The sequence below is a fragment of the Bemisia tabaci genome, chromosome 9 (assembly GCF_918797505.1).
Source record: "Bemisia tabaci chromosome 9, PGI_BMITA_v3".
In the NCBI taxonomy this organism is placed as follows: domain Eukaryota; kingdom Metazoa; phylum Arthropoda; class Insecta; order Hemiptera; family Aleyrodidae; genus Bemisia; species Bemisia tabaci.
In genome coordinates, this window is record NC_092801.1 from 22336276 (window position 1) to 22354486 (window position 18211).

At 40.0% G+C, this 18211-nt stretch overlaps 1 protein-coding gene across 1 annotated transcript in view; it reads right to left on the reverse strand.

The window, feature by feature from the left end:
- Positions 1–290: 290 nt before the first annotated feature.
- Positions 291–18211, reverse strand: part of LOC109034657 (uncharacterized) — a 76719-nt gene continuing 58798 nt past the window's right edge. Inside the window, exons 3-5 of the mRNA XM_072304331.1 lie at positions 14430–14543; positions 7350–7755; positions 291–4304 (exon numbers count right to left, since the gene is read on the reverse strand). Of these exons, the coding sequence (XP_072160432.1) occupies positions 3625–4304; positions 7350–7755; positions 14430–14531 (1188 nt within the window). The 5' untranslated portion in view covers positions 14532–14543 and the 3' untranslated portion in view covers positions 291–3624. The remainder of the gene's footprint in view (positions 4305–7349; positions 7756–14429; positions 14544–18211) is intronic.

An 18211-nucleotide genomic window follows, 5' to 3' on the forward strand; every position in this document is an offset into this window, starting at 1 on the left:
AAATCGCTGTGCATCATTTTTTGTGAAGCATATGGAATTCCGCGATTCTTCAATTCAGTTTTATAAACTGAAATTAGCTTGATATTCTTGGATTTTTTGGCATAATCTGAACCGTTAGAGACAATGTTTTTCTTTTTTATTTTAAGTTTATTTTTTCATCCCTTGTGTAGATTCATTTCTGACGCTTAATTTCGCGATAAAATCCAAGGGAGGGTTTCGAAACAGATATACGTCTTTCAGTTTTATCATGCGCATATTGGTTCGTAAATGAATAATCAAGGCTCAAATTAATTAACAAATTTATTTCAGAAAAATTCGTGGTCTCAAAATTTTGAGGCAAAAATACTATAAAAATATAACAAAACAGTGATAGCAATTGCAAACGTTTTCGTTGAAAAAAGTTTACAGTTAAAAATTGATTTATACATATGCCATAAGACGTATTATTTGGGCCAAATTTTTGTTAACTTGTCTACCGAGAAAGGGCTCGTAACATATTTTACAAGAATGCTTTACAAAAAAAAATTACAAATGACGGGTATTTCAAATATTTACATTCTATAAAAAAATCAATTCCCTAAAGTTTACTTTAAGGTGATTCGATGGACGCTATATTTTGTGTCAGAACGGCATGCGATATATCGCATCAATTGGTTCCATATTTTCAGCTACTCGTCATTTTTCTCCTATTTTGAGATCGCACTTCTGTTGTCAGGAGTCTAAAGCACTCACTTACCAATTTTAACAAAGAAATTCAACGTAATAAAGGCGTGGTTTTTTCAGAGAGAAAACATCGCATTCGATACTGATATCGAAACTGCACTCGAATGCGATATTTTCTCTCTGAAAAAAACCACGCCTTTATTACGTTGAATTTCTTTGTTAAAATTGGTAAGTGAGTGCTTTAGACTCCTGACAACAGAAGTGCGATCTCAAAATAGGAGAAAAATGACGAGTAGCTGAAAATATGGAACCAATTGATGCGATATATCGCATGCCGTTCTGACACAAAATATGGCGTCCATCGAATCACCTTAATCGATTTAGTTTGGCCGAAACTTTCGCAAAATAAACGAAATGTATTTATTTACAGTTAGAGAGACGTGTAAAAGACTGTTTCCAGAATAATTAAGGTGATGATTACTTTTTTTCTTATTACAAATGATATGGTAGCCAAGAATATCTGGAAAATCAAAGTATATGAGCAAATACACTTGACATTAAAAAACTTCAGTCGGCATCAGCTTAGCTTTGCATCCCAGAACTCTTTCAAGAACGTATATTAGTGCCTATTTACTGTGCCCCTTCTTGTATGTGTCTAAGAAATGAAGGCAAAAATTCCACCCTCAGCGGATTTCTATTTCAATTAAAGGCGTTTTTTTTACTCAACAGTTCTGTAAACAATACGACAGAGACTCTATTAACGTACTGTGTACAGAAAATCTATGATTTAATCGACGTTACATAATGCTTCGCGAAATGTTTCAAAAGTTTTATGGTTACGTGCTTACGCATTTTTTTGCAAAATTTAATTAATAAAAATTTGAAAAATACTAATTGGTTCCAAAATTTTTGTCTAAAATCAGCTCTTAAATGACAGAACTCTGCAAAATCAGTCCGCAGTGATACTGGAAATTGGAAGAGTACCTTTTTTGGGTTAGATTTTCAAATGTTTTCCGGAATGATGGGGCTGATAGTATGTACCTAGAGCTGCAACTCTCCGTGTAGAGAGAGGTATGGAATCTGTTAACCAGAGTACCCATTCAGACCTATCTCTGCATATTTTTTGCCCTATTAGGTACATGGATGTGCTTCTACATAATCGTAGATGCAACCTCCATCCTGACGCTCTTTGTGAGCTTGAGAGTTGATTTAAACAAAACTGCTCTTGTAATTCCTCCAAAATTTTACGAGGGGGTATGACAAGGTCAAAATTTTAACTCTCCCCATGTTTCAATGATGGATATAAAAAAAAGGAACACGGTTAAAAATGTTGAAAATTATTTTCGACACATTTGATTAGTTCCAAAGGAACTTAATAAATATTTTTTGGAATTGTTCCAATTTTTCCTCATTTTGTACAAAAAACGAGTGAGTAACGAGTAAACGAGTGTAAGTATTGTCTCGTGAAAATTTTGATCAACATCGTTCATTTTTCTTTTTATAAAATCAAAAATAATGAGTTAAAAGTAATTTTGGTAAAAACGAAGAAAAAAAGAAATGACATCAGAGGAGAATTTGAAGTGTTACAATTTTGATACGCTTTCCTTGACTTTCACAATCGACCTGTGTTGCCATGCTGTGAGGAAAAACACCGTATTATTATTCAAACTTTGTCAAATTTACTTCATTAAAACGAATATTATCGAGAGAATCTTTGAGCATTTTTCTTTGAAATTTTCAGACAATTTTTTTAAATCTAGACATGGAAGAAAAGAGCACGGGCTTGTTAGATGATGTGGGCATTTCCAATTTATCGTGATTGTACCCCAATAAAGTAGGTACTAGCCCAAATGTTGAGGTAGTCCCCCAACTCGATTTACGGTACTACCACAATTAATTGGAAATGTCCATATCATCCAAAAAATTGGAATAGTGCCAAAATTTTAGGGGATAAACCCAAACACCTTTTTCCGTGAAGTATGTGAAAATTTCAAAGATAAAACTTTTTAACTATCCTCAAATATACAAACATTACCATACAAAATTTGGCAACATTCGGATGTTTTCATAGCATTTCTTTCCAGCGGGCTGATTACTGAAATTATTAGACAAAGCGATAGACAAAGAAGACATATGGAGTATGGAGCGATCTCATTGGTTAAAAAATGGGTGGTCCCTATGGACCAAGGGAGGAAATGAAAGACAAGTTATTGGGTCTCTCGTGGGTTGCCGTTCGATAGTCTATCACCTACCTCCTTTGTCCATCGCAACCACCAACTTCCACCAATAGGATCCCTCGATATCCCTTTTGTCTTCTTTCGCCTTGTCTCCACGGGACGTTTCACGGGATTTTTCCCAAGTTCAAGCCGCAGGAATAAAACTTATGCGGGCTTTTCCCCCGGTAAACAACACGACAAAGTTTCTTCTCCTTCTTTGTAAATCGTTCCTGGGACTCCACATCCACAAGTACTCTTAGTTGGCACTGTGATTAGTATTGACTGACTCAATATTTTCCCCAACTTCGTAGTGAGATTTTCCCCTGGGCCAAATCCCATGAAAAATTCCGTGGAGACAAGACCTGAGTCTATAGCTTTGTCTATCAATTTCAAAATCGGCCCGCAGCACGATACTCTCCGAGAGCTCATTCATCTTTACTGGAAAACAATAAACACATTGGATCTAGAGTCCAGACTCTTGAAAACATTGACAAGAAAAAATACTCTTGATTCAATCGGATTTTTGCTTGAATCAAAACGAAATCCGCTTAAATTAAGAGGCTTGGTTCTCGATTTAAGCTAGATTCTGAATGAATCAAGAGTACTTTTTCTTGTCGATGTTTTTAAGAGTCTGGACTCTAGATCCAATGTAATTTTGTTTTCCAGTGTTTTCCGGAACTTGTTTACCTGCTCTAAATCATAAACCGATGAGTTTACACACCGAAAACCCGAATTTTCACCCCGATTAACTAACCCGGAACGAATGCCGCGAGAACCTGCCCACCACGATCGCGCCCACCGCCAGCGAGAGCCAGCAATCCCCGGACGGCCGCCCGACCGCCGAGTTCCTGTTGAGCACGCTGGCGTCATCGTTGCACCCACCGATGGACTGGAGGTCCAGACTCGACATCGGCTTCCCGTTGAACTCCAGCGGCGAGATGCAGAAATTCTCCTGGAGGAAGAGCGTCAAGTTCCCCGCGACGAGCGGGCTCGCCAGGAGCCAGTGGATCCGGCAATCGCACGGGAAGTGGTTCTTGGAGACGACGACCTCCTTCATGACGTCGAGGACGATGAGGTGGGGCTGCGGGACGTCGAGGATGTGGTTGCCCTCGAGCTTGACGGCGTCGATGTTCTGCGAGTCGAGGATGGCGAGCTCGCGGATGGAGTCGATCTTGTTGTTGCTCAGGCTGATGAGCCCGACGAAGCTGAGGTTGGCGAAGGCGCGCGGCTGGATGACGCCCAGGTCGGAGTCCTGGATCGTGATGGCGTAGACGTTGCTCAGGCCGTGGAAGGTGTTGGCGCGGAGGGAGCTGAGGTCCATGTAGGGCAGCTTGATCAGGCCGATCGTGTCCATCCCCGCGAAGGCTTCGGGTTCGATGTACTTGATGCCGGAGGGGAGGATGAGGTAGCGTACGTGCCTCAGGCCTGAAACATGGGCCCAGGAATGCTAGTTTTAAAAGATAGATTCGATAGAGTTCTATCTATAGATTCTGGTTTTAACTAGATAGATTGGACGTATTTATGCTAAAAGGAGATATGTGCAAGTGGAAAGATGGGGTGTGCTCGTTAGTTGGGTGATAAGAAACAATGTGGTCAGTGGATATAGCTCCTTTTGAGAAAATTGAGAAGCGGGATTTTCTATTAAATCAAAAGGAGCTAAACGGCAAAATATGCTAACTCATGAGCCGCGGGCATGGCAAGAGAGCCTTGTGCACAGGGCTCACGAGTTACAGCGCCCCGACGACCATCTCCCCGTCGTTAGAGTGCGCACTCATTGCCGCTGACGTCACTGGCGCACAATATTCCCCATTCATTCTTATGGCCCGACCACTAACGAGCACACCCCATCTTTCCACTTCCACATATCTCCTTTTCGCATAAATACGTCCGATTATTACTATTAATATAATGGGTGTAATTATTTCTTCCATTTTCATAATTTTAATAGTTTATCAAAAATATTGATTTTGTAATTCAATGAAATCTAGTTTAGGTTTAAAATATCAGTAAAAAGATAGAGTCTACTAGATGGTTACTAGATGGTAGAGATGGTTTACTAGATAGAGTCTTTAATTTCACACATTAATGTTTTTATAAGCTATTTAGATTTAAATAATCAACAAATATGGATCAATTGAAATTGAAATCATGGGGGTGGTAAGTATAACGGAGGTATTTACGTTTTTTGAATTAAAATTTCTAACTACTATAACTGATTTTTTAAACATCCCGTGAGTAACAATATAAAATATAAAAATTATATATAGTCTGTACGCGATTCAGGATTCACAGTAATATTTTCTCCGTGGAGTGTTGATACACTGGAAAAAAAACCACATCGGATCTAGAGTCCAGACTGTTGAAAACATTGACAAGAAAAAGGACTCTGGACTCAATCAGATTTAAGCTTAAATCAAAAGGAAATCCGCTCAAATTAAGAGGCTTGGTTCTTGATTTATGCTTAAATCTGATTGAATCAAGAGTATTTTTTCTTGTCGATGTTTCTGAGAGTCTGGACTCTAGATCCAATGTGTTTTTTTTTTTTTTTTTTTTTTTTTTTTTTTTTTTTTTTTTTTTTTTTTTTTTTTTTTTTTTTCCAGTGTATAAACCCTCTGTAATGGACTTGTAGACAAGGTATGAAGTGAAAATTCTGATACATGCTTTCATGTATTCCTATGTAACTAAAACGCCTTCAATTTTTCGGTATGCAACACGGTCATCCGTTGAACACGAATAGTTGTATCCAGGCGTTGTGTATAGAGACATTGGGAATGGAAATGGAGCACTAGACGAAGTGCAAATTTAAGCATTCTGATATATGCACATGTTTTCTCATTGAAATTTCACGTAAAACACGATTCGTAAAACACAAAATACCGAACCTAACTCCTAACCCAGATATTCAATATTTCTTGACGCGTGAATTCAAATCTCCCGCTCATGAAGACGCAATAGTCTACGTGAGTCAAATCGCGCACTGAACGTTGCGGTAACAGTCTCTATGGCATAAAAACGAGACAATCTCGATCTCAAGCGCCAATACTGAACAGGTCCAATTTTTTTACTGCAAAGACTGTCACTGTAACGTTTAATGTATGGTTTTACTCCAGTGGACTATTATTTACCCTATATGACCGGAAAGTTCGAATTTATGCACCGAGAAAAATCTCGGTTAGAAGTCTCATTCAATAATGTCCGTTGTGCAGATCGTTTTTCTATGAAATTTCAATGAGGAAACATACAAAATGTATATCAGAATGCTTAAATTCGCTTTTCATCTAGTGCTTTATTCCTATTCCCAATGTCTTAAAACACGACTCTTTGATACAACTATTCGTGTTCGACGGATGACCGTGTTGCATACCGAAAGATTGAAGGCGTTTTAGTTTCCACCGTATTTTCAGCGGTGATGAGTGTATGCCACTGGCGATCGGGGGTAGTAGTGGGTGAGGCGTTATTACCATGAGAGGGAGATTGAAGAAGGGTTCAAGCGGCATTAAATAGGGAACAACCGCATATAAATAGCACAGAGACACTGTCAATAAAAGTAAATAACGCGGAGAAGAAGCTGGAAAACAATGTGTTCGAAATAAAACCTCACATTCGATTCAGCTATCGATTTCCGTATCGAATGCGAGGTTTTTTTCCAAACACTATTCTGCTTTCATTTTCCTGAATTTTGCCAATAGACCACTAGACAAGGTACAAATTTAAGCATTCTAAAACATGCTTCCTAACCAGAATTCGTGTAGAACGTGTAGAACACGATTTGCGCAACGATTTCTAATTAAACAAACCCCAAACAAAGATATTAACGTTTTTATTTCACATTGGTTACGAGGAATTTGAAAGGCCCGCTCACAAGAAACTCAAAGCTCTACGTGAGGTCAAATCGCGCACTACAACGGTTTCAGCAATCTTCCCAATCAAGCAATGTTCATTTCCCACCATGTGTTGTTCAAACTATAAGCAATTTGCTATAACTGAGCCAAAGCGTCAAGATTGATAGGTTGCCGGATTTTTATATCGCAGAGACTGTCATGATAACGTTTAGCGCGCGATGTGAATCACGTATAGCATTGAGTTTTCATGAGCGGATGGTTTCAATGCACGCATCAAGAATCATTAAATATCTTCGTAAGGAGTTGATTTCGGTGAATTTTGTTGTGCGCATTGTGTTCGCATTGTTGGCGCATTGGTTTCGACGTGAAATTTCGGTTGAGAAACATGTATCAGAATGCTGAAATTCGTACCTTGTCTGGTGGTCCATTTTTGGGTTTAGAATGATTCTTTAGGCTCATGCGCAGGGGCTATCGTCCTTTTTTTTGCTAAAAATTCAAAATCTGCCGAGTTTTGACCTAATCGATACAATATATCGCCAGCCAGTTTGACCACGTCACTTGAGCTTGAAGAATCGAATGATCTTAATGATTTAAAAATGATTTTATCAGAATAGAGAGGGTATCTAACCTGAAAAGGCGGAGCTATTGATGCGGACGAGGGGGTTGCTGCTCAAGTTGATGGTCTCGATGTTGGAGGTGCCGGCGAAGGCGTTCCTGCCGACGGAGGTGATGAGGTTGTTGGTGAGGTAGAGGTTGCGGAGGCCGAGGAGCCCGGCGAAGGAGAAGGGCGAGAGGGCCGAGAGGTTCGTGTTGTTGATGTAGAGCTCCTCGAGGCGCGGGACGCCGCGGAAGGCGAAGGCCCGGATGGCGCTGATGTTGTTCCCGTCCAGGATGAGCTTCCGCAGGTTCTTGAGCAGGGCGAAGGCGTCCGGCTTGATCACCGTGAAGTTGTTCTTCATGAACGAGAGGTGCTCCACGAGAGATGGTAGGAGGTGCGCCGGGATCTCCGAGAAACCCCCCGAGTGGCAGTACACCTGCAACACAAGTTCGGGTCGTTCTAGAGTAATCATCGGTCATCAACCCTAGAGTAGGTACTTATAGAGTCCCTTTATACTGAGAGTCAAGACAACAGCCCTCATGGAGTCACAAACGGGAGTAAAGATTACACAAATTTAACGTTTTTCGTAATCCTTGATCGGCCCATTCTCAAATTCCTTTCTCCGTTCCTTCTCTCATTCCGTTTGTTCCTTGCCGAACCCGTAATTCCCTGGTCCATTCTAGATTATAATCTTTGCAATCGGTGAAAATGTAATCTTTATTCTCGTTTGTGACACTAAGAAGGCCTAAAATACGGGAACCAATCAGAAATGGATTCACATTGTCTTGACTCTCAGTATAAAGGGACTCTAGTGCCCTCTAGAAAGATCATCGGTCATCGACCCTAGAGTAGGTACATACACTGCCGTGCTAAGGAAGAACGCCATATGAACATTCGAGAGTTGCCAAAATTCCTTAGATAAAATGTAAATTTTTGAGGAAATTTATGAATATTTTCCCTTTAAAGTCTCAGAATCTTTGGGTAAAATTGTGAACTAAACTATCTGAAAAATTGGGGGGAAAATATTCATAGATTTACCAGGAAATTTGCGTTTTATGAGAGGAAATTTAGCAACGCCTGAAGGTTCATACGGCATTGTTTTTTTAGTACGGTATACGAGAGAGTATTACCATCTCTATGCGACTCTCTGATCGATTCATCAGTCTCAGGCTATCATGGAACTCCAAAGTTGGCCCAATATACAGGGCCGGATTCACCTACTTGCCGCCCATGGGCCGCCTGTATTTTGCCGCCCCCTTCTCATTCGTTTTGAAACTCGATAAAAACCAACAAGTGAACGTGCCAGCGGGGGAGGGGGGCATAAGACGCATTTACTCGTGTTGAACACATTTTTTGGGAAAGCCCTGTCAACACTACTAGCAATAGTTCACGGAACTTTGCGCGGAAGTTAAGTTTCGTAAACCTATCTCTGTGTGGACAAGGCCTTCCATGTTTGACGCAAAGCGTGAAGTATTCAGACAGTCTTGTAGGCGCTATGCGTTTCACGCCGATCGCTGCTGAACGCGTTGGAATGCGTGCTGAACGCGTTGTGTTGGACGCAATGCGTGAAGTATTCACGCAGTCTTGTAGGCGCTATGCGTTTCATGCTGGCCGCACTGTGTTTGGCTCAATGCTTGAAGTATTCATGCATTCTTGTAGGCGCTATCCGTTTCACGCTGACCGCAATGACCGCACTGTGCATGTTTGATGCAATACGAGAAGTATTCGTGCAGTCTTGTAGGCGCTAATATGTGTTACATGCCGGTCGCCGCGCCGAGGGCTTCTCCTTTTCATCTCAAGTCCTCGTTATCATTTCTCTCTAAGTCGCGCCGTTCCAGGCCAAATTACGTGTATGGTTTCTCTCTTAACCTGACTAATTGAAGGAACTGTCTCTTGTATCACTAAGTGACGAAAAAAATTAGAAATTACTATACTCTCAGTAAATGAGAGATTTTGTCGCCTTTTCTCGTTTGTAATTTTTTTTTGTCTAAGTCCGGTTTTTTTTTATACCTACACTTAAAAAAATTGCAAATTTTTGCCGCCCTTTAGATTTGCCGCCATGGGCCGCAGCCCATGTGGCCACCCCCTTAATCCGGCCCTGCCAATGTAAACAAGCCCGACCCAGAGGAACAAGTATTATCGGCTGAGAAATAAATGATAATCACACTCAAAGGTTCGTTTTCGGCAAAAATATCCATCAAAGTTCGATCCGAACTCAACTCAGAAATCGATTCTAAAAAAATTTCAATCACACCCAAAAACCCGTCTAGAACTTTATAAAACTTCGTCGCAATCTTGTTTGCTTACATTGGGCCAAACTATAGGAGCGGAGGGGACAAGGTTCGTTTACAATAGTCCAACTTTGAGGCTCCATGATAGCCGACCAATCAGAGAACGGCACACTTTTTCTGTTGTAAAAGGATTGAGATGGCAATTCTCTCCTGTATATAGGTACTCTAGTCGACCTTGGTGCGACGGGCGCGAGGTCTAGTACGTGGGGAGTTTTGGAAGTTATGAATGATCACAGAGAAAAAGCAACAAAATTATTGGTAACCATTGCTCTGTCATTAAATTTTGTGCAAAAATAATATTTTTGAAAGTAAATTTTGCAACCTTGGAATGGAGATACGATCCTTCGTATATGGGACGACAATTTATGCCACACACAATACGTACAACAATATTGTTACAGTTAGTTAGTTAGTTTTTTTTTTTTTTTTTTTTTTTTTTTTTATTTCTGACTGCATATTTGCATTTACTTATTTTAATGCATACTGTAAACGCCGATTCTTCTTTTGAAAGTTAACTTTAGACGTTTTGGTTTTGCACACTTTGAAATAGTTCAAATGGAACTTCCTCTTGCGTAATCGATCGATCGACCACCGACCATCGAATCATTCTCGTAAACAATGTAAAACCACCGCAAACAAGACAGCAAAACGGCATCCAATCAGTGGCGTGGCGTGCTTTGCGATACATCGATCGATCCACCATATAAACCTACAAAAAAAGGTCGATAAACAGGGTGTTCGCAACGAACACCTTGACAATCGATTCTTTACCATAGCTTCAAATGGAGGAAATATCGATAATCGATCATACACGCCTCGCCACTGCATCCAATGCGGAAGCCCCAATTCCGATTATGGGTTCACGCCGTTCTCCCAATATTTCACCGCGGAGGGGAGGGTCCTACGATGAGGGGGGGGTGGCAAAATTGAATCGAGGAAACCGCCGAGATCATATTCGAAGGAGCAGATAGGGAGCGGTGGCGTGGCGTGAATAATCGATTATCGATATCTCGCCATTTGAAACTATGGTAAAGAATCGATTACTAAGGTGTTCGCTGCGAACACCCCGATAATCGATCTTTCATCATAGGTATAAATGGCGTAACAATCGATATATCGCAATTCACGCCACGCCACTGATAGGGAGCGGGCAGCCTCGACCGGGTACCCGGGGAGTCCGGGCCAGGGGCCGTGATAAATGAGACAAGAACCACGCACGACTCCACACAAAAATGGATTTTCATCCGGTTTTGGCGCGCTTCCAAAAATTACTATTTTTCACACCTCTGCCGCTGCCGCCCGGCTTCCGGGCTTCCGTTTCAGTGGCGTGGCGCGAATTGCGACGTATCGATTGTTATGCCATTTAAACCTATGGTAAAGAATCGATTGTTAAGGTGTTCGCTGCGGACACCCTGTTTATCAATCCTTTTCCATAGGTTTAAATGACAGATCAATCGATGTGATTCGACGGACGTTATATTTTGCGTTAGAACGACATACAATACATCGCATCGATTAGCTCCATTTTTTCAGCCACATGTCATTTTTTTCGAATTTTGAAATTGCAATTCTGTTGTCAGGGGACTAAGAAATTATTTTACCGATTTTGACACCCAATTCAGCGTAATAACGGCGTGATTTTTTCAGAAGAATTCGATACTGATATCGAAACTGCACTCGAATGCGAGATTTTCTCTCTAAAAAACCACGCTTGCAATACGTTGAATTCGTTTGTCAAAATTGGTTAGTGAATTTTTAGTCTCCCGACAACAGAATTACGATCTCAAAATTCGAGAAAAATGACGAGGAGCTGAAAAAATGGAACTCAGTGGCGAGGCGTGAATAATCGATTATCGATATTTCCTCATTTGAAGCTATGGTAAAGAATCGATTATTAAGGTGTTTTTTGCGTAACACCCTGTTTATCGGTCCTTTTCCGTAGGTTTAAATGACGGATCAATCGATATATCGCAAAGCTCGCCACGCCACTGGCTTCCGTTTCCGCCGAGTCCTTCATCGTTGTTACTCTGGCGTACGCAAGGCCGGCCACAAATTACGTAAGGCACTTTTTCCAATTTTTAGACACCCCCTCCTCTCCGTAATGCACTCGTAAGGCTAGCTTGGACACTCCCCCTCCCCTAAATAATTAAGTAAGACTGGCCAGACTCCCCCCTTCTATCATTTAAATTCATAATTTAGTGGAAAAATGGTGTTGAAACAAATCGGCATTGTCTTGAACATTACTAATCGCTGGTAGGAGATCATACCAAATAACAGTTGTATTGAAAAAAAATGACCAGTTTTTAAATTCAGAAAGCTCAGAAGAAATTACATTTTAACAAATGAAACCATGTAACGTCTAAAAAAACGAAATTTGCAGTAGGCATTCTTGTAATTAACGAAAATTGGAAATTTGGAAATTTGGTAATAAAATCTAAAAAAATAAAAATTTGACAAACAAATACGGCTTACGTAAGGCAGCGCTTGACCCCCCCCCCCCCCGTAAGGCTCCCATAAGGCACCTCTTGGCTCTCTTCCCTTAAGTGCCCTACGTAATTTGTGGCCGTGACAGTCTAGTATAATCTAAAGGTTCTAAAATTCTAGCACACGGGCAAAGAAGAAAAACAAGAAAAATGGAAAAATCCATATTCTTCTCATTTGCTCTATGGAGACTACTCAACGTCATTTCATGAAAACTTTCCTGATCTGTCTTCTTTGCATGCAGAATAATCTATAAAAATTCCAAAAGATAGTGTTGGCTTATCCTCTCTCGATAAAATAAAATGAAAGCGCAGATTTCGGAACTCTGCAAACGATGAACGCATTCCTTCAGTTTCGCCGTCAACGTCATTTCTGCAAAAACCAAAAATATTGGCTCCTCTCCGCTAAACTCGGTCCAAATCATAGCCGCAGGAATAAGTTATTCCGAGACCGCAGTGACTGAAGAGGTGAAGAAGAGAGAAAAATCCGAGCGTAATAAAATTACCCTGATTGATGTCAGCGGTGTAATGCCTCTTATTTCCCCCGTTATTAGATTTCAGACCTCGGTAACGTCTTGTTTTCTTTTTCTCTTAATTAAAGTTAATTAAATTATTAAACCCACTCGAATCGCCAGGGATATCAGCGCAACTCGCTGCGAAGGAGGTTATGACGCTACCAAGAGGGAGAATGGAAATTAGCAGACGCGCCACGCTTCGGTTTAAAATTAGAGTCTCTCATCTCGCCCAATACCCGGAAACGACAATCGGCGCCGGTTCGCTCGGCGTTTCCGTTTCCGCCCCCCTGTTTCCGGCCCTTTTCTCGGAAGGTGGAGCCCATTGTTGCCACATTGTGTCATAAAGCCCGTTTTATACTGATTTGTGCACTGAAAAAAAATTCTCGGCGTTTTTACCAAGGTCCGTTGGTATCTTTACCATCTGACTTTTTTCACCAATTATTGGTAATTTTACCAAGACAGAGTGGTATGCCTACCTAAAAACCGGTATTTTTACTGGTTTTTTTTCCAGGTAAAAATACCACTTTTATTGGTAATCAATTCCCGGTAACTTTGCCATTTTATCTCGGTAATTCTACCACAGTCGATAAAAAATATTAGCGTTTTTACCAAGGTCCTGTAAAGTTACCGAGAAAGTCCAATAATTTTACCGAGATTTTTCGGTATAATTACCAATTCTATAAATGGTAATTTTACCAAAAAAACTGGGATCAAATAGAACCCTGAATTCTTGGTAATTTTACCCTTTTCTTAGTAAATACACCGATATTTTTTTTTTCAGTGTGTTACTGTAAGTCAATCAAAAGAGGGCAGGGATTGAAGAAAGAGATCAGAAGGTGTCATTTCGTCGTCTCCCGGACAAAAGGACGTAACTTTCTTCCAAGGTTGACCAATTGACTGAAACAAATCATTTAGTTTATAAAAATGTAATTTTTTTTATTTTTGCATGAAATCAGAAAGCAAATCAGTGAAGAGTGGAAGAAAGCGCACTTCTCTCATCATATATAAAAGTTCCGAGTCCTCCTAAATTTGCGTATCTGGTAACGCCGCTTAGTTCCAGCGTTCTACCAGGCCGATTTTCATGATTTTTGCGGTTATCGCCAGGCAATTGTCTCTAGGTAAGCCCGCTTTATTTAGATTTTGAAAATATGACCCAGGTTTTTTTTATATTGCATGGTAAAGTTGCGAATTCTCCCATTTAAACTATGTAATTTTTTATTTTTTATCATAGTTCGTTTGAGCGTTCTACAAGGTCGATTTCCATAATTTTGAAAATTTGTGAATATTTTTTCTCCAATTTTAAAGAGGATTTTGTTCGAAATTTTATCTAAAACGTCTGGAATTTTCAAGGAGAAATATGCATAATTTTCTTCAAAAATACATGTTTTATTCGGGGAAGTTCGGCAACTCTCGAATGTTCATACGGCGTTTTTCCTTAGCACGGCAGTACTGACGGGCCACTGGCAAAAGTCGGCAATACGCCCTTACTTGCGTAAAAATTAAAAACTTAAAGTTAAATCAAAACGCAGAACTATTAACTTATGAGTTGTTATTTTTATAAAAACAAATGTTTAAACAAATTAATATGGAACAACAAAACATTTACTATCAAAATCTTTTATTTGTTCAACAATGTGAGTTATATATAGGATAGAAATGCTGTTCATTTCGGCACAGTCTGACAACCAAAGCTGGATCCAAATGTATACAAATGCTTGTGGGTATCGCAATATTGAAGAACGAAAGCAAACGCTAACGAATCTGTGTTTTCATATTTTTTCGCTGGGAGTCAAACCTAATTGTAGAGTCAAAAGTTTCTCTTACCTCTTTTTGAGAGGGGCAGATGCATTTCGGAGAACACCATTCAACCTCAGAAGACCTCACCACGGCCAACAGAAGCAAGAGCTCTGTCGTTTTTTGCCACATCCTTTTATTTACCTGGAAAATAGAAAATTGAGTCACTCAACAATGAATTTTTGAGGGGAAAAATATAAGGCAAAGAAACGGACGCAGAAATGTAATGCACTGATCTTCTTTGCAAACTCTGAGGTAATTTTCATAAAATGGGACCATCCGCGCCAAAGAGACCTGGAGCTCAGTGCCAAAAATACTAAAAATTGAGATCGTGATACAGCTGAGCAGAAAACCTTTTCGTAAACATTTTCGCACACACAAAATATGAAAGTTTAGTCCACGTATAGTATACGATTTAACTCGAGTAAATTATAGTTTTTCGTTCATAAGGTGTGCAATTTACCAGACGATCTCTTTTCTCATAGACAAGGATGATGATTAGGAGTCGCAGAGCGCCCGGGCGCGCTATAATTAAAGCGACTTGCGGTATATCGATGGCTAAAGTGCGAAACCACTTATATCCATCGTGGTGTTTCATAATCTGTACTCTCACTTTATTTTTTCGAAGAAAACCACGTCAACAACACAATTTGAAATTTCTGCGTAATATTCTGCTATAATAAATAAGAAAAATCAAGGAAGTTTGCAAGAAATTAAGTTGACTATAGTTTTCCAATGAAAAGAAAAAGTATTATAAGTATATATGTATAAGAAAAGTATTGTCGTATTTTAGCCTTGTTTCCCGCCCCCTCCCTTGTTTTTCTCCTGTAATAATAACATAGCGACCTGATTGTTGAACTTTCTGTCCGCGCGACAAGACATCGAAAATCGATATATTACATGGCACACATAGGGCCGTCTTGGCTTATCTGGCTGACAAAGCCAGATAAAGTTTCGACAATAAGCTGCTGCTTAGATTCGCACTTTGTCTAGCGGTGCATTACACCCCCGGCCCCCTCAAACCTATCTCACCGATTCTCAGACCCAGATTCTGCTCCAATCAAAACAGAGGACATGAGCTGCGGCAATGACAGCCTCGCAAAGATGAGCTCAGATCGACGGAGCTAATCAAAAGCATCGCAGAACACAGGCCTGTAAATTAGGCGGAGGGATAATCGGGGTACGGAGCATTGGCTCACTCACAAGATGGGGGAGGGGGAGAGGGGGGATCAGAAACAAAGATACGGATCATCATACGGTGCTCTGCGTCTCATCAAGACTGACTGACGTCTCAATAGCGCGCCATTAGGTTTTGCCACGATGACGTCATCAACGGGACCACTTGATCATGCTGCCGTGCTAAGGAAAAGCGCCGTATGAGCCTTCAGGCGTTGCCAAATTTCCTCTTTCAAATTACTGATTTTCAGGAAAATTTTTGAATATATTTTCTACCAATTTCTCAGATAATTTTGTTTGTAATTTGATCTAAAGTGTCTGAAAATTTCAAGGAAAAATATTCATAATTTTCTTCAAAAATAAACATTTTATCGAAGGAAATTTGGCAACTCTCGAATGCTCATACGGCGTTCTTCCTTAGCTCGGCAGCATGGTCCGGCGCACAGTGGGTCGAGTCGATAGGAGAAGACGGACAAAATCTGGAAACTTTAAAAGTTTATGTTTTTTGAAAATACAAAACAAAAGCGTTTAGATGTGGTTTTATTGGTTTTTTCGTGAAATTTACTTCTAGAAACACCCCTTGAAATTGAATTTGTGACGAAATTAACAGGGAAATTTGAAATTTTAGCCAAGACTTTAATGTCCGACCTCTTCTATGAGCTCGATCCACTGTGCGGAGTTGGAAACAGGGTCATGAAGGTCCTTACGTCCTGAGGAAAAACGTTGTATAACATCGGCAGGCTGATTATTGAGATATATAGACAAAGCTATAGACAAAGAAAGCGGGAAACTAAAGTGGAGCGATACCAGTGGTGAAAAGGGTGGTTGCAATGGACAAAGGAGGTAGCAATAGACTAACTAACGGCAACACACGAGAGAGTCTATAGTTAGTTCATTTTTCCCCTCGGTCTTTAGCAATCCCCTGTCTTAACCCATAGGCCGCTCCATTTCCCCTTCATCCTTTTTATCTACCGCTTTGTCTATCAATTTCATTAATCGGGCTGTAGGTCGTTGTTTAATTGATTTTACTTACAAAAACTTCATTTCAGGGAAGAATTATGAATATTTTTTTAAAAATGTGTAGATACTTTACGCTAAATTGTGAATAATTCCGTGAAAAGATCAAAGGAAAATGTACGGTAATTTTTAGGAAAATACAATTTCTATCAGCAGAGATCTGGCAATGTTTTAAAAATACAAGCGTAGAGTCGTTTTCAAAAATCCTCATTTTAGAGTAAAATAATGAATATTTTACTTGGAAATGTTCAAAAATTTTAGATTGAATTTTGAATAAGTTCCTTGCGAAGAGCAAAGAAATATATACAATAATTTTTGAGCAAATTCAACTTTTTCCAGCAGAGATTTGGCAACGCCTAAAAGTTTGTAGACAATTTTTCCGTAACACGGCAGTCTGTGTTGGTGATGGTGAGAGAAGAAGAGGGTTCAAATGTCCACCCTTCTCTTTTGTTTCCATTTTACCCCCGACGAAAAGTGCAGCTGATGCATTAGCAGTATGAAATTTCACTCGTTATCTGCGTCGCGTGGTCTTCAGAAAAATGAATACGATTCGCTCAAAATTATAAACATTTTGATTATTTCTCTCAAACGTACATCAATTCATCAAGTTTCTGTGAGAGTTTTCCCTTTATATCAGAAGCAAAGTCATCATGACAGTGAAACAACGGCTGCTCCACGTTACGGCGTCGTGATACAACTATTCGTACTCTTAGGATGTCCGCGTTGCATACACGCTAAGTTGAAGGCGCTCCAGCTTTTCACACAGCAACAGCAATGCAGCGCGGCGCGCGCATGGCGACGAGCACGCGAGACGCCTGCTCTGCCGTGCTAAGGAAAAACGCCGTATGAACCTCCAAGAGTTGCCGAATTTCCTTCGATAAAATGTTTATTTTTGAGGAAAGTTATGAATATTTTTCCGATAGATTTTCAAGAACTTTAGATACAATTGCAAACAAAATTATCTGAAAAATTGGAAGAAAAGTATTTACAAATTTTTCCGAAAATTCGTGATTTACCGAAAGAAATTTGGCAACGCCTAAAGGTTTATACGGCTGTTCTTCCTTAGCACGGCAGTGCTCCCGTACATCCTTCTGTATTAAGGAAAAATGTCGTATAAATATTGAAACGTTGCCAAATTTCTTCAATTTAAATATCAAACTCCAAGGAACTTGTAATACTTTAATTTGAACTTTTCAGGTAATTTCACTCGCTATTTAACCTATGTTTGAAAACCTCCAGAACCGTATTCATAACTTTTTTTAAGAATATATAGGGCAAACTTGCAACGTCTAAATGCTCATACGGCGTTCTTCCTCAGCCTGGCAGCAGTAGCGATTTTTAAAAGTTGGCGACACTGCATTTCCTCCATTTAAACGTACGTAAAACAATCGATTCAGCCTGCCTCGCCAGGAATCGATAGTTTTAATGAATTTAAATGGAGCAAAAGCAGTGTTGCCAACTAGAAAGCATCGCAACTCCACGGCAGCAGTGCCACAATGCTCCAACGATGTTAAATAGAACACTGCCCTGCAAATCCTATAATTCTCTCTTACTGTGCGATCTTATCTCAACAGGACGAATATTGTACTTGACCGAATTTTAAATTGCTTCAAGTGTTT